This window comes from Podarcis pityusensis (genome assembly GCF_964106645.2).
Source record: "Podarcis pityusensis genome assembly, chromosome: 1".
NCBI lineage: Eukaryota > Metazoa > Chordata > Lepidosauria > Squamata > Lacertidae > Podarcis > Podarcis pityusensis.
The window spans coordinates 126,339,867-126,360,866 of NC_138028.1; the positions used below are offsets into that span (position 1 = coordinate 126,339,867).

Genomic DNA, 21,000 nt, shown 5'->3' on the forward strand with positions numbered 1-21,000 from the left:
GTCATACTCAAGAATACGCACACTGGAATTAATGTACTTGACAAAGGGTGTGCGCACATTACAGTGGTACCTCAGGTTAAGTACTTAATTCGTTCCGGAGGTCCGTTCTTAACCTGAAACTGTTCTTAACCTGAAGCACCACTTTAGCTAATGGAGCCTCCTGCTGCCACCGCGCCGCCGGAGCACGATTTCTGTTCTTATCCTGAAGCAAAGTTCTTAACCTGAAGCACTATTTATGGGTTAGCGGAGCGTGTAACCTGAAGCGTATGTAACCCGAGGTACCACTGTAATGGCCTTAAACACAGATAGGTCATTCTTTTTCTCAATTTGGATCGAAGATGGTTTGGGGGAGAATGGCATGAAAAGGCAAGAATTCTGTAAGAAACAGCAGGATAGATATGGATTGTGGCTAATGTAGAGCTGACATACATTACTGGGGTTTCAAAGGCGGAAGTGATGTCTGGGGGGTGGGATTTCTGAAAAGTGGCAGTATGTGCTGGATCTTAGGAAAGTAAACCGAAAAATTGCTTTTTTTAGCGTTTTTGTAAAAAAAAAAATACTTTGGAGGATTTAAAATAAAATAAAATATGGCAACCCTAGTTGTGTGTATACCGATTCCCACACTAGTGGGACTGTCTTAGTCACGTCTACTGATTTCATTGGGTCTACTCTTGAGTATGACCTAGTTAGATACAACCCAAAGGAAGCCTGTCAGCACAGAGGTTAATGCAGGGGTAGGCAAATTAAGGCCCGGAGGCCAGATGCGGCCCAATCGCCTTCTCAATCCGGCCCGCGGACAGTCCAGGAATCAGCATGTTTTTACATGAGTAGAATGTGTCCTTTTATTTAAAATGCATCTCTGGGTTATTTGTGGAGCCTGCCTGGTGTTTTCACATGAGTAGAATGTATGCTTTCATTTAAAATGCATTTCTGGTTTATTTGTGGGGCATAGGAATTCGTTCATTTTTCCCCCCTTCAAAATATAGTCCGGCCCACCACATGGTCTGAGGGACGATGAACCAGCCCATGGCTGAAAAAGGTTGCTGCCCCTGGGTTAATGGGAAAGATCAAATACACTGTAACAAAGAAGTTTCCCCTTTTTCCTTGAAAAGGTAGATTTAGCTGCTGTTACACCTGCTTTGCATCTAAGCAATATGCTAGAAACAACCGTGTACAGAAATACGTATAAAAAACCTTAAGAGGGATAACTCCTCAGACACTGTTGCAGATCCTACTTGTTACTCCAATACTGTTCATTCTTTGCTGTCTCTCTTATTTAGTTTTGGGCCAAATTAAGGTAAAGGTAAAGGGACCCCTGACCATTAGGTCCAGTCGTGACCGACTCTGGGGTTGCGGCGCTCATCTCGCTTTATTGGCCGAGGGAGCCGGCGTACAGCTCCAGGTCATGTGGCCAGCATGACTAAGCCGCTTCTGGCAAACCAGAGCAGCACACGGAAACACCGTTTACCTTCCCGCCGGAGTGGTACCTATTTATCTACTTGCACTTTGACATGCTTTCGAACTGCTAGGTTGGCAGGAGCAGGGACCGATCAACGGGAGCTCACCCCGTTGCGGGGAATCGAACTGCCGAACTTCTGATCGGCAAGCCCTAGGCTCAGTGGTTTAACCCACAGCGCCACCCGCGTCCCATGCCCTACCCTAAACATTTTCACTCTAACATGTACTTATTTGCCTGCTTTTACACAATTCTGCCAATGCATTAAGATTTTCAGGAGACACTCTGTTCTGCATCCCACTTCCATCCAAGGTTAAATCAATGATTATGAGGAACAGGACATTCTGTAGACCATGAAAACTCCCTTCTTCATTTGGTCCCCTTCAGCTCAGCACGTAAGGACAGTTGTTCTTCTATATGTTTTGGATTTTTAATTAGATTTTGAAAGTTTTCAGATTGCTGTTTTATTATGGAGGGTATGTATTTTATGTAAATCAATATCCTAATTTAGATGTGCTTTTATTATTAATCATTATTAGTTCCATATAACACTGGTTTTATCATAATGATAGTTCATGCTTTTTAATTATGTTTTTACACATTTTGATTGTGTTTATATAAAACTCATTTTTATTTATTGTCTAGCAGTCTTTAATCCTGGGATTGGATCAGCATTTTCCTGCTTAATTTTATGTGTGCATGTTTATAGAAACCTGAAAATATGCAGAAGTACTTACAAAAAGGACTCAAGCTTTGCCACGATACTCGTACCATTTATTTGTAAAAATATCCATCTGAATCAAGCTACAACTAACACAGCATTCAGTAGTTGAAAAAGATACTGAACTGTGCCTAGGGTCTAAATTGATCTCTTATACCCATTTTGTGCAACCATGTCGTTTAATTACATAGTTATGTCACTGAAGTTCAGTTTATGTTTTAAAAAAAATAACCAGCAACAAACACACTGAAACCATTCAACAATATTTCATATTGTTTATTACAAACAGTTCTTACAAAATGTAACACTGGCACCAGATTCGTATCACCATGGTTTGTAAAGATATATTGCACATGCTAAAAGCATAGAATATGAAGACAAAACTACAAAAAACATTAGATATTGGCTTTTTAAATATTTATATCACTGCATTACAACCATGTATAATTGTATTTTATACACACTCAAGATTGTCACCATTTTAAAACACCCTTCTCAATAACACTAACCTAAGGTTTGTTTTGTGTAATAAGAAAGTGTTTGCAGCACTGCAGAAAGTTATGCACAATTTCTATACAAATTTAGCATATTAATTTCCATGTTTAACACAAGATTTAAAAAAGAAACATTCAAAGAAAGGTTTGAAATGAAAATGTACATGTATTATATTGCTTCAGTATCACTCAAATGAAAGACAAGTCACAAAACATACCAGCATACACAAATATAAAAAGGCACTCTAAAAAGTTTCTTAGATGATAAAAACCCAAACACATTGTCAAGTTTCTGAACAAGAGTAGACAATAAATTGAGTTTAAGCATTTGATTCATAGTTAAGTACAGCAGATGTTTGCTGCGGAAAAGTACCAAAACATAATGTGGTGCCCTTTTAGTAGTGATAAAAACCAAACCAAACCCTGAGCTAGTTATTCTTACAATTGAAACAATAGAGACCAGCAAGCAGTAAGTGCCATGCATTATAACCCTGCAGTTGAAGTTTCACAAGAATTAAATACTAGTTGTCAACACAGAAATGTGGGCATAGAAGGGGATGCATGCATTACTACTCACAATCAAGTTCATGCTTCTCAGTCATAAACACATTTACTTGAAAGCAAGTCCCACCAATTTCAATGGAACAGACAGAGCGCTTAGCCTCCGACAGATTTAACAAATAAAAAAACAGATCAAACCTGATCTTACCTATAGTTTAAATACAGTACCTTGTCTGCTACAAAACAGTATTGCCATTTAGATTAGAGAATAGTTAAGAGTGTAATCCGCATCGCACTGAAGTTGATTGCCAGTATCTCGCTTATATTTTTCTTTAAATGGCTGTGGATTGCACTGTTCTTTTACACTTTAATGATACACTATCAAAAATATTGGGTCTAATTTAAAACATTGTCTTTCAAATAGGCTTGGAATTAGCGGTAGGGGGAAAAGGCATCTGGGGTAGAAAGACAGCCCACTGGGATCTTCAAGGCTGGTTCTATACTGATTGTAAAAACGGTAAAAAAAGAAACGTTACGTAGCTCTCAATGGAATTTTACATTGATGGTTTTACATTGCTCTACAGAGCCCTCTGGTGCCCACACGCTTATAACGCATCTTTAATGTTTTAAATTGACGAGCGTAGATTGGTCCCTTGCGGAGCTGGAGAAGATGAAACCCCAGAGAACATTGCTGAGCTAGATATAAGGCAGCGTCTTAGGTTCCTAATATGCAGCCAAGACCTAAACACATGAACTTAGAAGCAAGTTCCACTTGGTTCAGGGGGGCTTACTTCCATGTAAGGATGCAGCCGAAAAGGCAATTCTGCAAGTACTTCCAGCTGCTGTCAGTAAACAATGGGATGGCATCTAATGCTGCCAGACTTCTGGTTGTGTAAGGGGACTTCTCCTTCCTCTGCTCCCGCTGCACAAACTTAGGATCTGTTCCAGAGGATTGGGATGCCCTCTACAGCAGATCTGGAGGGCACATGGGAGAAGGAGAGGTCTACTCACACAAAGTTGGATTTCACACCTTGATGCTCTAAAGAAGAAATAAAGAAGAGTAAATATTCTATCTGCTGTAAAGCACTACCACACCCCTGCTCTTTAAACAAGTGATCAGCCTAGAAATAATAAGAAACAGGTGTGGGGTGTCTGCTCAGTTCTACACAGACACCTCTCATTTTAAGCGCTCCAAGTATCAGTTATTGCTGTTCAGCAATATACTAGAATGGTGTTTTTTTTCCCTGGTTATAAAAAGTTACAGTACTGAGAGGGAAAACTCATGGTTTAGATGCTCAGTTTTCCCAGTGCGGCTGACACAGAAAGAAAGAAGGAAACAGGAATCTTTAAAAAAAAGAGTTTTTTTGCATTTCAGTTTTAAAGGGTTGGAAATGTTCCATTTTACAATCACCACCAATCTGATCCATAATAGCTGGGCTAAATACAGTACATTGGATTACTATGATTGGTTGGCTTTCACTGGCACTAAATTATATTTCTGTTCTTCTCAGGCCCTACCCTGACACTGCATATTTTAATTAGGTAATTTCTAAGAGGAGTAAGATTGCTCTAGTACCTATGTGCTAATCTACAGGGCGGCCCAGTATCCCTTTTGTTCTGGAGGGGAAGCCTTATTTTATTTTATTTTATTTGTTCTTTTTTTATGTGTTTTGTTTGATGGAATAAGTTTGATGCAATATGTTAGATTGATGTGCATTTTTATATCTACTTTGTATTTCTGTATGTATTGAGGCCTATGGCTCTGAGCAGTAAACATTCTTACCACTCATTAAAAAGGGATTTTCAGGCATGCCTTATGGAATATTGTTAGCATAATAATAATAATAAATTTTTATTTATACCCTGCCCTTCCCCGTTCAGAAAACCGGGCTCAGGGCGGCTAATTTAAACAAATTTAAAACACTTAATTGATGCAACAAAAAACAGCATAAAATAGAGTATAAAATGTGAAGAACAATAAATTCAGAATTCAAAAATCAATTTAGGGGGGAAATCCATCCATCCAATAAACATTAGATGATCACCAGGGCTAGCTGGCTAAATTAGTCCCATTTGGGCCAGCGAGGAGACCATGGGAGAATTAGCTGTCGGATCCCAGAGCGGGTAATCTTCATAAAAAGGGGAGGGGGAGGGAAGGAAGGGGAATAAAAGATCAGGCTAAGTTCAAATTGAAAGCCAGGTGGAATAGCTCTGTCTTACAGGCCCTGTGGAAGGAAGTTAAATCCTGCAGGGCCCTGGTCTCATGGGACAGAGCATTCTACCAGGTCGGAGCCATCAATGAGAAGTCCCTGGCCCTGGTGGAGGATAATCTGACTTCCTTAGGGCCCGGGACCTCTAAACTATGATTATTCATGGACCTTAAGGTCCTCTGCGGGGCATATCAGGAGAGGCAGTCCCGTAAATACGAAGGCCCTAAGTAGGTAATCAGTGGCCTCCCAGTCTATATGATGCTCCTTTATTTTATTCCCTTAACAAAATTTCTTTACCACCCGATTGTGGCAAAACCTTCAAGTTTTTCGCCATGCCTGTTACAGGATCTGATGTAGTACAGTCTCAAGTCCTTCCAGACAAAACAGACTAAGATGCATGATCAGCGTAGACAGAAATTATTAGAGCCCCACATTAGCCTGTTCCCTTTCGGCACAACCTCCCGGTAGTATCACACCTCTACCAGAACTGTTCTGCTCAAAGCAAGCTTGGAAGGTTGTTGTTTTCCATAAAAGCAGGAGCTCTAATTGCTGACTACTTGGTCAGCCTGTGAACTTACAGGTAGATTATTCCTTGTCGAGCCTAACAGTGGGGGTTATGAATCACCCTGTGTCAGTTTTCTTTGGATGTTAATGGGGACCAGACCTGTAACTGGGGGAGAGCTCTCACACTACATTTCCTACTGCAGAAGTACGTATTAGGATGGGGAACCTGCGGGCATAAGTGGTTTGTGGCAACATACAAAATGTTCTGGGTGCTGTGGCCCTCGGTACCATCTGATCCTAGAGAAAGGAAGCCTCTTTTTTTCCTTTAAAGAAAAAAAGCATACCGTATTTTTTGCTCTATAAGACTCACCTTTTCCCTCCTGAAAAGTAAGGGGAAATGTGTGTGCATCTTATGGAGCGAATGCAGGCTGCGCAGCTATCCCAGAAGCCAGAACAGCAAGAGGGATTGCTGCTTTCACTGCGAAGCGATCCCTCTTGCTGTTGTGGCTTCTGAGATTCAGAATATTTTTTTCTTGTTTTCCTCCTCCCAAAACTAGGTGCGTCTTGTGGTCTGGTGCGTCTTATAGAGCGAAAAATACGGTAAGTTCTCCAGCTAACAAGGTTCTTCAGCTAACTGCACTTTCAGGAATGTGGGCTGGAGAAACAGGTAAGACTTCCGAAGAAGCCAGGAGAAGCCAGGAGTTCTTAGGCAGGAGCCTAGGGAGGAGATAAAAGGAAGACAGCTCAAAACCAGGACAAGGACTAAGTAGAGGAAAACATGTCCCCCTTAGTCCTAGCCACTCAACACCCATTTTTCATGCTCTGCACACGCAGCATGAAACCCTCCAGCTTCTGAAGGAATATGGCATGCAGGAAGAGAAGATGAGGAAAGGCAGGAATGAGTGAAAGAGGGCCAAGGAAAGGAGGTGGTGGAAAATGAGAGGCTGGCTTCTAGCTAGGGATGATGGGAGTTGTAGTCCAAAAAGAAGCTAGAAACCCAAGTTTGGGAAACCCTGATCTGAAGCCACGATGGGGGACCTTTTCCAGACCAAGGGTTACATTCCGCTCTGGGCAACTTCCCTAGGGGGGGGGTCATATACCTGCAGTGAACAAGGCCAGAGGCAAAAGTGGGAGGAGCCAGGAATGCAAATATTACCTTTTAATGGTAGCTTACGTTTCTACACATAGGGTGCAAGTAGGGCCAGCGAATGGTATGGCCCAGGGAGAAGGGATGAGAAGGTGTATCCTGGGGTGAGTCTCAAGGGCAAGATGGAGGCAGTTGCAAGGCCACATATAGTCCCTGGGACTGAGGTTTTCCACCCCAGACCCAAAATATAACTTGTTTTCATGAGGAAAGGCAGTCCCCTCCTGGTTCTTTAGTCTTCATTTTGCTATGAGATGTGGAACACCATTTCCTTACAGGGAAAACAAATACACTATAGACTTTTTAAAATGCAGACCCCTCTACTCTGGCATCAAATTCTATTGAATCATGCAATATACACCTCCATTCCCCGTGCCACACTGGGCACAAACAGAGCTTTGCTTTCACATTTCACCCAGCTTGCTATAGGAGAACCAAAATACGAAAACAAAAAACTCAGTAGCTAGACTTGCCTATATGTATAGCTAATAAGACATAATAAAAACTAAAAAAAAAGAAAAGGAACAAACCATGGTCTTTTTTCTGGGCACTTGTTTCATTTCAAATAAATATAAACACATTTAACATTAAAAGTATGAACATTTTCTAGTCTGGAAAAATAAACTGTGATCAACACATCATCCATCAGTTACAAATGTCAAAATGTCTACTAGAAATTTGTGTCTTAAAGTGTACAATACAGCCAAGAAGACTCTTTAATTACATAAAAGACTTTTGTGTGCACGTGTGATTAGAAAAGTTATTTGAATTTTCACTTGCATTATTAAAAAAATAATACATCTTCCCATTTAAGATACTGAAGCCTTTTGGTCCTCGTGGTATAGCTGGTTAGTTCTTTGTATTTTAAGAGTCTCAGTCTTCTTTCCGCACATCTTTCTCAGGCGAGGAACAGGGTCCATTTGACCTAGAAGCTTTGGCAGAAGGAGTAGATATTCATAATGCTGATGTTTAATAAGAAAGCTGATGTCAGCAGGCCTTTTTAATATATTGCAATTGCCTTATGTAGTTCCTGATGACTGTTTGGCCTTTTTTTTTTTTACTTCGCCTGTTTTGGTTTTATCTGCTGTGTATAGCTTAAGCACAGTAATAGTAATTAGAGACAACAGCAACATGACGTAGCCCAGATGTTGCAGAATATTTAAACCAGAAAATGCTCAAGATAAAAAAAATACAACTTATAAACACTAAAGTAAAGGGGGGGGGGGGATAATTCATTTTGGCAAACAACAAACATTTAGGTGCATTATAAATGTATAGCTGATTTTTCTCAAGCATATCATTGCCTTGACAGCACAGGCAACACATTTCCAGGGATTCTTAACTGCGAAGTGCAAATAGCCAAGCAAGATTGTGCCAAATAATGAAAAAGGAAGGCAAATAATGTTTGCTTTACCGATAATCTCTTTGCTGTGGGTGGATATGTGCAATGACGGAGGCAAGCAAGATTTGATCCTAAAACTTTCAAACTGCAAATGAAATTGTGGCTGATGTCTTTTAAAAGTGCCTTTTGTGTACTTAAGTGCTCAATACATCTCATGTAGAATTTAGAAGTTTCAATTTCCGTAGAAAGTGGTGATACTGGCAGTGCAGTGCTTGCAAACAACACAGAAACGAAACGGAAAAAACAACCTGTGGCTTTATCTTTGGTTTGTATAACAAAGATATCTAAAAACGAGGACTAGATAACTATAGGTAATAAAAGTGAAGGGAGGTGGAGAGTTTCTTCGCATGATCTACAAATACTGTACTGGAAAAAAATGTCTTCATATTTGCAGTATACCCTAGCTAACACCGTGATATGTACACAACAGTTCCCCTGTTTACTTGTGCTGTCAAAAGGAATAGGGCAGGTTTCGCTTTCTGCATACAATAGGAGGTAGAGACTTCCACAGGAGTCACGAGGACCTATGGAAAGCATGATAGCTGGAAGTAGCAGAACATTAACATGAACGCATTTCAATAAAACCCAGTTTTCTTAAAGGCTCTGTTTAACGGCAACTGTAAGCCTTCCGTTGCCTAACTGTACTCATTCCAGTCAAAAGTGAAGGTCAACTGTAATTCTGGGATTCATTGTCCTTTTTTATTCTTTTTTTGTTTTGTTTTTAAAGGAAAATACCAACTTAGATCCAAATGCAACTGAGGGAAAGGGCATTGAATGCCGAAGTCAAAATGTTTCCGAATCAGAATCGTTTTCATTGTATCCATTTTCTGCTCCTACATCATTACTTAAGGGTTTGCTATAGGAGTCAATGGTGCTGCTCGCATTAGAGCTATTGCAGAGGTGAGTCCTGCTCAAATTGTCTTTTTTAAAAGAAACGAAGTTGAGAGCCGTCATTGTACTGGAAGGAGAAAAAGGCATCATGGTAGCCAAAATGAGTGCCAGGCAGTCAGCCACGTCTTTGTTAGGAGCGCAAGCCAGGGCTGGAGTATGACCTGGGCACAAACGCAGACAAAGCAATGGTTAGTACTGGGGAACTATGAAAAGAAGACCCGAGCATTCTTCAGATACATCTCCAGATGGGTTTACAGCCTGGAGATGTATGTTTAGTCACAAATCACAGCAGGCAAGGCAGTGTTACACTTTAAAATTAGGCATGCTGGGGACGTACACAATTCACAAAGAGGTTTTAAGCTAATCTCATTACAAGCAATTTATTTTTAATTTTTTTTTTAAAAAAAGAAAACAGCAGGCAACTTACAGCCTCCACGAAAATGAAATAAACACAGGTGAACCAACATTCCACGAGGACAATATAAATTGAAAGCAACTTTAATGCACCAAGACGTATTTAGCCTCAAATATCATGTGAGTAACTCTCATTCTGAGAACAATGACTTTCATTCCAAAGCAACTGCGTAGTGATATTTGACTGTTTTAGAATCATAGAGGCATTTATTTTTATGGGCAAATAATTTCACAAAGTAAGTCGTTTGAGAGGAATGGATGGATGATTAATTCTAGACTATTTACACTGCCATTAAGCAAACAGTATTTTCATTAAGGAAGATTGCGAAACTTATTGAAATACACAGTAAATGTAACATAGGCCCTACCGAAATGAAATACATGGAAGCCACTGTATAGAATCCAAATACTTAATCTCAACTAGAGCTGAGTAATTTTAAGCAAAATGTGATAAGAGCTGGATCTCTTTGTACTCAAGCAGATTATTATTGTGTTATAAAGTGTAGAAACAATACAATAATAAACTGCTTATATACATTGTGAACCAGGCTTTGGTATATGCTGATGAATTCTTCATGAAAATAATTCAACTTTCTAGTTTTTAAACCCTGTGACACAATGGAGAGAGTTTTCTGCCAGCACGAAATGTCATCCCTTACAGTTCACAGTTATGCTTGGTGGGCTGGGGGCAAGTATCATTTACATGATGAGAATGCTGCACAAGTTTTTAGGGAGCTTGACTGTGGTCCTCCTCCCCACATCAAGACCATATAAAGGTTTTTTAATTAAGCCAATGAATTTAAAATCCCAGGACCAATGGTACATGAACCTCCATAGATTGAGCAAGAATTATCCATTCATACAGGGCAACTATTGGTGCTCTACTTATCTTTTGGGAATGTTCTAAAATACACATTTTTTGGAACACTTTCTGTTCTTAATTAAGGAAATTACAAGATATTTATTACCAAAGGAACCTAGCGTTATATTTTTTTAGGTTATCTTAAGGCTCCAGTCAATGTCACCGACTTGGAAGTGGTTGTTAATCTACTTAGGTAAAGGTAAAGGGACCCCTGACCATTAGGTCAGGTCGTGGCTGATTCTGGGGTTGCAGCGCTCATCTCGCTTTATTGGCCAAGGGAGCCGGCGTACAGCTTCCAGGTCATGTGGCTAGCATGACTAAGCCGCTTCTGGCGAACCAGAGCAGCGCACGGAAACATTGTTTACCTTCCCGCTGGAGCGGTACCTATTCATCTACTTGCACTTTGACGTGCTTTCGAACTGCTAGATTGGCAGGAGCAGGGACCGAGCAATGGGAGCTCACCCCGTCACGGGGATTCAAACCGCCGACCTTTGGATCGGCAAGTCCTCGGCTCTGTGGTTTAACCCACAGCGCCACCCGTGTCAGGTTAACCTGTATTAACCTACTTACAGCTGCTCAAATGTGCAGCAAATTTGGGGGCGGAGGGGGGGAAACTGTTTTGTTCATTTTGGTCTGCTATAGGAAGGTATGGAATATGACAATATTATCTAAGCTAATTTATTACAGAAGATTGCCAAATGAGCATGGAATGAGTAAGTCTGTTGAAAAATGGATTCTGAGAAGTTTTGGAACAGCAAGCCTCATGATAACGTTCGACCACAATCTCCTTTTGCTTTACTACAAAAGACCCCTGCTTGACTGATTCCCTTTATTTTCCTCTTTATTAGTAGACATACCATCTCATTCTGTGTATATCCATTTGTATCTGAATTAGCGTTCGTGTGTGAATATTAGGCAGGTTCAATTTGTAAGAAAACTATATGTTTGTTTTTAAAATATTTACAAAATATTCGTATGAATATTGAATGAAGATGAGATTAAATTCCAAATTACTGTTATTTGGCCTGCATTTGGCCTGCATTTAGTTACCTCGTTAATACTGGCCATCTCTAGGTGTTCAAGGATGAGATACAAAAAGTGACCTTAAGTGTGCTCAGAGACTTGCATGTGTCCAGGGAGCATTTAATATTTATATTTTTATGCCAAAACCCCTCACACCATACCTCAAAGGGTTTTGAAACTTCCTTCAAACTTAAAAGTGGTTTGCCATGCAGCACTGGAGGACTTTTGTATAAGAAACCTACATCCAAAACCACCGTGAGCATGTAGAGTTTATCGCATGGCATTTTGGATCCTGCTCAAGGCGTTTTCAGTATCAGATCGCCATTCATCCAGCAATTTGCTTCAGTGCAAAAAGTGATTGGTTGTACAGAATTCAGTCTGACATAATATTATTGAGAGATGGAACTCAAAAGCGGCTTTCAATGAATGGCAGTGCTACTTGAATACTTAAAATCACGTAATATTTTCTGCATCTACATCCACAGGGTGGCAGTAACTTTCTTTGCATACCACATGTGGTCCGAACTGCAGACAGTATGATCTCAGAATGAATAAGGAAACAGTTAAACTGCTGGATCTCTCTGCTTTCCTGAGCATGCTTTGATTAGGCATTTACAACACAGCACTCTTCAGTCAAAGAAGTTAAAATGTTTTGATGCCTTTTGTGCAACTAGAAGATTCTAATTCTTACTGTGTTCAAGAATGACTGGTAGCCGTCAGTGAGGGCAAAACAAAGCAAAAAAGGAAAATAAGCTATTGTGTTTTATCTACGCTAAAGCAAAATGTGATGATAAAAATAACTGTTTAACAAAGGCATACTGAACATCTTGTTACAATCAGCATTGTCTAACCTACCGGTGTGTATTTTAGAAACACACACGTGTTGAATAATGATGGATGAGTGTTTTCACTTACCATTTTCATCTACGGCTCGTACACATGCCCCTTTCGCTAGCAACTCCTCAACTACCATCTTCAAGCCATTCTGTGCAGCAATATGAAGAGGTCTAGAAAACATAACATCTAGATTCAAGTAGGCTTGATGCATTTCAAAAGGTCTGTTGGGATATTATGCAGAGCACGCTCACGTGCTTAAAGTATAGGATATTAGAAATTCTTTTCTGGACAATTTCAACATGTACTTATCATAGAATCTTAGAGTTGGAAGGGACCCAAGGGTCATCTAGTTCAACCCCCTGCAATGCAGAAATCTCAGCTAAAGCATCCATGACAGATGGCCATCCAACCTCTGCTTAAAAATATCCCAAAAACAAAACCCAAACATGAACACCATATTTATAGAATGCAAAAATATACGTTAAGTAGACTTTTAAAAACACTAAATGCCAGTTTGGGTCAACAAAAAATAAAATTTCATTAGGTTATACTTACGTTTGTAATGCATTATTTTTTGCATTGATAAGGCTCTGTTCTTGTATCTTGTCAAGTATCAACAAGGCACATTTTTCATGTCCCTGGAATATATAAATGCATTTATGTCCTTCTCGGTTTAGGAAATGATGAGAATCTGACAGTATTTAAGCCATGACTCAGTATGCACAGCTCCCTTTTATGCTATCACAGGTTAGCTTTCTGTAATCTGATCCAGGCCAATTTTTAAGGAACGCTATCAGATATGAGCAGACGAGGAGTGAATTGCATACGAAAACTGGGGAAATTTATTAGAATTGAGAGCAAGAACACCTGGTGGATCTTTTATCTGTAAGTGTGTGTAATCTCTGAGCAGTGCTAACCTCAAATTAGCACATATGCTAACCACAAGCCTGCTGTTCACTCCCCAACCAAAGTCATGGAACCATATTTTGGGGACATGGTCAAGTTGCAACAATTTTATGTTTTTCCCCCGGCAAAAAACTGTGCCACCAGCTTGACGAGGCGACAGAGCTGCCCGCAGCACCCCAGGGGATTCCCCCCTAATTTGCAACAGTATCAGGGGGACAATGCTACCTCCAGTTTCATTCCCATTGGTTTTTTCCATTGCAAAGTAGGAAGAAAGCCACTGGGCTGCTGATACCAGCTCTGCCATTGTGTCAAGTTGCAGCAAAGCTTTTATCTGAGAAAAAATCTGAGAAAGAAAGTACCGTATTTTTCGCTCTATAGTACTGTATTTTTTCGCTCTATAAGAGCACCAGACCACAAGACGCACCTAGTTTTTGGAGGAGGAAAACAAGAAAAAAAATATTCTGAATCCCAGAAGCCAGAACAGCAAGAGGGATCGCTGTGCAGTGAAAGCAGCGATCCCTCTTCCTGTTCTGGCTTCTGGGATAGCTGTGCAGCCTGCATTCGCTCCATAAGACGCACACACATTTCCCCTTACTTTTTAGGAGGGAAAAAGTGAGTCTTATAGAGCAAAAAATACGGTACCGTAGATTCCGGCGTATTAGGTGACTGGGTGTATAAGACGACTCTCAACTTTTGCTGTTCAGTTTTAGAGTTTTAGAGTTATAGAGTTTGAGCGCCGCCAGGGGCAGAGTGTGCACCCCTCTGCCGTTGCAGCAGCAGCCCGAGGCGAGGCGTTTGGCGGGGGAGCGCCGCGCTCGGAAGGACTTTCCGCGTCCCCTTCTGTGGGGAGGGAGGAGGAGCGACGGCAGAAGGAGCACCTCTGCTCACCGGCTCCCTCTCCTCCTTTCCAACGCGTATACCCGGCGTATAAGATGACCCCCGACTTTTAGGGTGATTTTCCAGGGATAAAAAGTCGTCTTGTACGCCAGAACATACGGTAAATACCCTCTGCCACTCCATATACAATGGTGAGCCCCAATATACTGAAAAAAATAAATATGAGTATATTTTATCCAACCTGTGATGATTATTCCACTTTCAGCCTACTCCCCAAAATGAAAAAAACAACAACTATGAGCAGAATCCTTCAGCCCAGTTTATCCTCTGCCCTTTGGTGTTCCCACTAGCAAATAGTAAAAGTCAACAATAAAATGCAATTTCTCTTCAGTTTATCTCAAAATGCACCAAAAATAAAGGGTAATGATTTTGGAGTAGTGTTGTTTTAGGCTTATTTGTTTGCACTTCTGATCTCCTCACCCACCTACTCACTGATTGATTTTCCATAACCCTCCTTCGTAAGACAGTACTAGTTTTCAAAATTATTCCCAGCGTTCAGAAGATATACTGGCTAAGTTTGGCATTTGCTTGGTTCACAGAGATTTGCAAAAAGCGTTAGGAAGAAACTAACTACACACTCAGTGGGGGTACACCTCCCTTGTTTTTATGGTGTTGGGTTGTTTTAAAATTGTTTTTCATGTTGTAGCCCCCTCTAGGCCTTATGATGAAGGGCAGGCAACAAACAAAGAAACTACTTTTTATCATGTCTCCATTGCACACGCAGCCCAATTCACGTGGTAAATCTGGGTTTGCGCAAGGATTTCCATATGTGCAATGCAACTTCCACTCCATTTCCTCTCCCCTCCCCACCTGTCACCCCAAAATTCGCTCTGGACAGTCGGGGAGGGGGAATTCAGGGTTGGGGTGCACAGGGAGAGAAGAAAGAGGGGAAGTTTGTAATCAAAAGTCCATGCGTGAACAGGATGATTTTACTGAGTACCAAGTGCCTCTGATACAAGTATCATTATTTTGTCACACTTTTAATAATGTCTTCTACACACATGCACACACACAAACACACACAAATTCTTTTAAACATACTTTACTGCTAGCCAAGTGCAAGGATGTATTCGAGTTCTTATCTTTCAAAGTTAGATCAGCCTTCGCGCTGTTCACCAAAAAATCTAAGATACAGGGGAAAAACAGACCACACAATTACTCTCAGACAGTTAAATTACCTTCAATCTCTGTTCACAGAATATCCCATTTCCTAGTGTGCTCCTTGCATTTCCTAAAACTAACGAGACTCTAGTCCTGTACACCCTAATGAAAGTCTTGGCAAAGTAGTGTTTTGAAGTGAAATCTGGAGTGTCTGCCAGTGACATCAGCAGCAGCAGCAGCAGCAGCAGCAGCGCTGTACGAAGATGGCTTTTTCTTGCTAAACACGCATACAGAATATCTGTAGACCTGTACAAAGGTATTCATTCTCATCAGTTCCCAGCAGCCAGGTACTTACCTACAGCACCTACGTGTCCTTTTTCAGCAGCCATCGTAAGTGGTGTTTTCCCTGAATTATCCGCAGCATTTACTTGTGCATTGTGGCTTAAGAGAAGCTGCAAGCATTCTACGTGGTCCGCGAAGGCTGCTGCGTGAAGTGGTGTTCTAAGAAGAAATAACACCTTTTTTTAGACACTAGAGAATTTCTTACTAGCATTATTACCTACCTTACTTTTCCATGTACAAGACTAGGTTTTTTTACTTTAAAATAAGGTTAAAAATCTGGGGGTGTCTTATACACACATAGTGCAAATGCCCGTTTTCTAAATTTGGGGTCCCCAAAAGTAGGCGGCTTCTTATACATGGGGGCATCTTATACACAGAAAAATACGGTAGTTCTATTCCACTGCTAAGTCCAAGCTTACAACTTTTCAAAACAATGAACCCAATAATTCAACATTAAAGGGGGTGGGATGGCAGGCTGCTACTCGGATGAGAACATTGTTTTGTGGATGGCACAAGAAACATGCACACATGGGATGCATCAAGTCCACTTTGATTTGTCCCATGATTTCAAGTAATGAGTTCAAGAAGGTTTTTTTGTTTGTTTGTTTTCTTCCACCGCTTTATCTGGAAAATCCCGTGGTTTACTGCTGAATCGAAACAAGTATCAATTGGGTTTTCTGTGGATTGAAGCGCCCCCCCCCCCATTTCAGCAGTAAACAGCTGGCTATCACAGGGAAAGTGACAGGACAAAAACAACAAACCCACTCTCAGTCCCTTGACTTGAAATCACGGGACCAAAGAAAGTATGGTTGGGCCTAAGTCTTATCTTAGAGAACTGAGAAATCTGTAAGCCCTGATTTTTTTCAGGGGACCATCAATCATGTATTTCGAACATATCGTAATGGGTTCAATGAAAACACACACACAATCATTATCCGAGCAGTCCTTACCTTCCTTTGTCATCTTTACAATTGACAATGCCAACACCAATGGTCCCAATGAGTAGCGACGCACAATTTTCATGATCGTTGATTCTATTGAGAAAACAGGTTTGCAAATTGGAACTCTCCTTTAATAAGTCATTCATTTCACAAACATACATCCTTTCCCCCTGGTTGTACTTCTGACTCAACAAAGCCTAGGCAACAAGTCTACATCAAGGGCTACTGTCAATGTCAGAGGCTGTATGCTTCCAAAAATATGCATAGAGGAGGGGGTTTGCACCTGCGGATATAAACTGTACCTGAAAAGCTCTTCCACAAGTTACGACGAATGCGTATAGGGGGCCAGCAAAGGTATGTGGGCGCAGTCTTTTTTTTATGTGCTCCCTGTTTATAGCTCTGACACACAGCTGAGGATTCACATTCAGTAAAAACTCTGGCAGGAATCTGACTGAAGTGCTTTTCTTCTCCTGATGAATTAGAAGCTAGTTTTATATGAACTTGAATAAGATGTAGTGTTCAAATGTCATTCTTTATTCCTAAGCTTCTCAGTGCAAGTAAAGATTTTAAGCAATACTAATACCGCCATTTCTGATGGGTAAAGGTAAAGCGACCCCTGACCATTAGGTCCAGTCGTGGCAGACTCTGGGGTTGCGGCACTCATCTTGCTTTATTGGCTGAGGGAGCCGGCGTACAGCTTCCAGGTCATGTGGCCAGCATGGCTAAGCCACTTCTGGCAAACCAGAGCAGCGAACGGAAATGCCGTTTACCTTCCCGCCAGAGCGGTACCTATTTATCTACTTGCACTTTGATGTGCTTTCGAACTGCTAGGTTGGCAGGAGCAGGGACCGAGCAATGGGAGCTCACCCCGTCGCGGGGATTCGAACCGCCGACCTTCTGATCGGCAAGTCCTAGGCTCTGTGGTTTAACCCACAGCGCCACCCACGTAATTTCAGTGGGTTTTTGTCATGGGTAAATATGTATAGGATTGCAGTCATGGTGTTTGACTTTTCTTGGTACTTCACAACAAGAGATGTTAGTTCCTTCTAGTTAATAAAAAAGAGACACTGTCCACTTTCACATTTCCCACTAAACCATAGTTTGGTGTGGTATGTACAAACTAGAATTCTGGTCAGTTTTGAAACATGCTAACTTCAAACCACTGGCCATGAAGCTGGCTTGTTTAAACTGACTCTAATTAGGGTAAACCACAACCCCCAGTTCAGATGCAGCAACAAGCTGATTTTAAAGGAAACAGAATTTTTTCCAAAGTTCTCCTTCCAGCTACGTGGGAGAAATAAGGGTGACGAGGAAGATGCAAGCCTGAGGCTCATTCTAGAGCCCATGCAAGCCGCACTAAGTTTAGTGTGACAAGTTAACATGGCCAGTGTGGGGAGGTAGCGGTAATGTTATCCAACACATCCCCGGCAAATGTAAAATTACTGGTTCTACAGAGGGCTTTATACAGTTCCTATTTAAAAGATCAGAGCACAATGTGAAATCTAGGAACATAGCATGTAACAGAAAAGCTGACAATCAAATCCAAAAATTATGGTGGTGCGTTCTCAAATACAAACACTATAATCATTTCTAGATTATATTTATTGACGTGACGGAGTGAAGAGTTCATAACACAATAATTGACAAGCAGGGGAATTAGGCAGGGCTGTGACATTCTGTAACCTTTATTCCTTTTGTCCTTAGAGTGACTAAACCCGCATTTATAAATTTGCCCTAATTTTAGTTAACACTTCAAATGCCTTGAGGTTATTATGTGACAAGTGTACATTCCTACACCAATGATTTGAGAAGGGGAGCATTTTAACACCAGACAGATATATGTATTTTTGGACGTGATCCAAGAATATCGTCTCTAGAAATTTTCTGCTGCTGTGTCCCTAGTTTAGCTTGACCTTCCGTTAAAGCCACAAGACGTGAGATCTGATGCAGCCGTTTCTACTTACACAGCACAGTGCAATGGAGAGAAAGGGTTCCCGATAAAGTTGCGGAAAGGTTTCTGTTCCAACAGTACCTCTATACAGCCTTCATTACCTGTAAGAAATTGGGTGATTTCATGTTACAAAAGCGCTTCAGGATTGCTTGCAACTGAACTAGCTTATATAACGCAAATTAGCACTTCAGCATACAGTCATACCTTGGTTTTCAAATTTAATCCGTTATGGGAGTCCGTTTGGCTCCCAGAACAGTTCGAAAACCAAGGTGAGGCTTCCAATTGGCTGCAGGAGTGTCCTGCAGCCAATCAGAAGCCGTGGAAGCTGCGCCGGACGTTCGGCTTCCGAAAATCATTCGAAAACCGGAACAATCACTTCCAGTTTTCGATCAGGAGCCGAAACATTTGAGTTCAAAGGCGTTCGGCTTCCGAGGTTCCACTGTACTAAGGTGCCTCATACAGAGTCAAACTGCTGGTTCATCTACCTGTATTCAGATTGGAATACAGCTATCGCTTTGATTATGTTCTCTGAATTTTCTGATGAAGCCTTGGTTCAAAAGGTGCACATAAAAGTGCATGCATTTGCATTGTGAAACATGTAAAAATGTGTGTTTTAGGGGAATGAATGACTGGATATAAGTGCAAGTTTTGGTGCTTTTGAAAAAATAGAAATACCTTTTAACATAGAATTGTTCAACCCCCTGCAATGCAGGGATAACAAAGAGACAGAATGGAGCAATGATTGAGTACACGCTCAAGTGACACGGAACAAGCTGCTCCATCCCTCCTTAATTCTGCTTTGGGTTGTGATTACAGTGGTGCCTCGCAAGACGAAATTAATCCGTTCCGCGAGTATCTTCGCCTAGTGGTTTTTTCGTCTTGCGAAGCAACCCTATTAGCGGCTTAGCGGATTAGCGCTATAGCGGTTTGGCGGCTATTAAAGGCTTAGCGGCTTAGCGGATTAGCTGCTAAAAGGCTATTAAAGGCTTAGCGGCTTAGAAAAGGGGGGGAGCGGAAAAAATATCTCAAGACTCGCAAGACATTTTCGTCTTGCGAAGCAAACCCATAGGGAAATTCGTCCTGCGAAGCGCATTGAAAACGGAAAACCCTTTCGTTTAGCGGGTTTTCCGTCTTGCGAGGCATTCGTCTTGCGGGGCACCACTGTATTAGAATGTGGTGCCTGGCATTTATTCACACTTGCAGTCTCACACCTACATGCTTGCCTGACTGCTCTTCTGAGAGTTTAGAAAAGTCTACAATCCTGGCTTCAACTTTACTTTGAACTCCACACCAACCTGAACATAGTACGCTGGGGGGGGGGGACGACACTTACCATTATAAGAAGCCCAGTGCAAAGGTGTATAACTCTGATTATCTTTAAAATTGTAGTCCCCTTCTGAAAGCGCCAACTGCAACAATTCACTCAGCCATGTGGCATGACCACGAGCTGCTGCGTAATGTAGAGGTGTCCTGCCTCTGGCGTCCTTACACATTATCAATGCTTCTTGTTCCAACAGCATTTGAACACACTCCTCATGCCCTGTCATAATCTGATTTAAAACACACATGCATAAATATATGGTGGGGGAGGACATTCAGAAGAGAACTGGATGGGGATGTGTAAGAAAAACATTTTAAATTGGTGTTTGACACAGTTAAGGGGGCAACATCGTGAAGATTGTGCTCCTGAAGTTAAATCATGAGGGAAACTAAATGAGAATGATGGAGAGGTTGCAAACAACTTGTTTTCATATGTGGTGGGAAGAGTCCAGTGGTGGGTGAGCTACAGGGGCAGGCCAGAAATCACAGCAAAAATACATCCATTACTCACAGAGACCCTTAAACATAGTCCCACTTAGTATGTTTGAAAGATGTAACAAATAAATTTTGCCCAGGAAGTAGTGGCAGCATGGTTAGAAATGGCTAATGTGATAAGTATTGATGGCCATCGCATGCAATCCAGTTCTATATTCCTGTTCCATTGTTGTACATCAGGTAAGAAAATTAATTTAAAAATAAAAGGAAAGATTCATCGTAGCAAATGTAGTGGAGCGGCATACACAAATAAGCCACCCGTTGCCCATTTGTTTCACATGCATGGAAAACATGGCTTTCGGCTTTTAAGGATACTACTGCCTGACTTAAAGAGCTGAATGCAAAAGAAAGCACCATGTCTGCATTTCTGAAAAATGATATCCCTGGCTTCTTTATAGTGTTGTTTATAAGTATACACCCACACTTTACACGAATTATGTGGCCAGTGAAGTTACCACTTTGCTTGCCTAAATGAATTAAATTGGTAGCATCAGCAGCCACACCACATGGTGACTCAACACAGATCATTGTGGTTACCACCTCAGAGAGTGGTGACCACCTCAAACAAGAGATTACAACACAACAAGA

General features: G+C 41.2%; 1 protein-coding gene and 1 long non-coding RNA gene across 11 annotated transcripts in view; one reads left to right on the plus strand and one right to left on the minus strand.

The window, feature by feature from the left end:
* Positions 1-2,438: 2,438 nt before the first annotated feature.
* ANKRD44 (ankyrin repeat domain 44) overlaps positions 2,439-21,000 on the minus strand; it is a 157,180-nt gene continuing 138,618 nt past the window's right edge. For 8 of the 10 annotated variants that reach the window (XM_081016191.1, XM_081016185.1, XM_081016187.1 and 5 more), the window contains 8 exons: positions 19,931-20,147; positions 18,611-18,698; positions 16,656-16,739; positions 15,719-15,864; positions 15,304-15,386; positions 13,015-13,097; positions 12,538-12,629; positions 2,439-9,484 (listed from right to left, as the gene is read on the minus strand). In XM_081016191.1, the coding sequence (XP_080872317.1) occupies positions 9,216-9,484; positions 12,538-12,629; positions 13,015-13,097; positions 15,304-15,386; positions 15,719-15,864; positions 16,656-16,739; positions 18,611-18,698; positions 19,931-20,147 (1,062 nt within the window). In that variant the 3' untranslated portion in view covers positions 2,439-9,215. The remainder of the gene's footprint in view (positions 9,485-12,537; positions 12,630-13,014; positions 13,098-15,303; positions 15,387-15,718; positions 15,865-16,655; positions 16,740-18,610; positions 18,699-19,930; positions 20,148-21,000) is intronic. The other 2 variants (XM_081016184.1, XM_081016192.1) reach the window with 1 other exon arrangement.
* Positions 9,491-11,549, plus strand: LOC308484982. The gene is made up of 2 exons (XR_013990263.1): positions 9,491-9,857; positions 11,287-11,549. It is a non-coding gene; the product is annotated as an uncharacterized lncRNA (long non-coding RNA).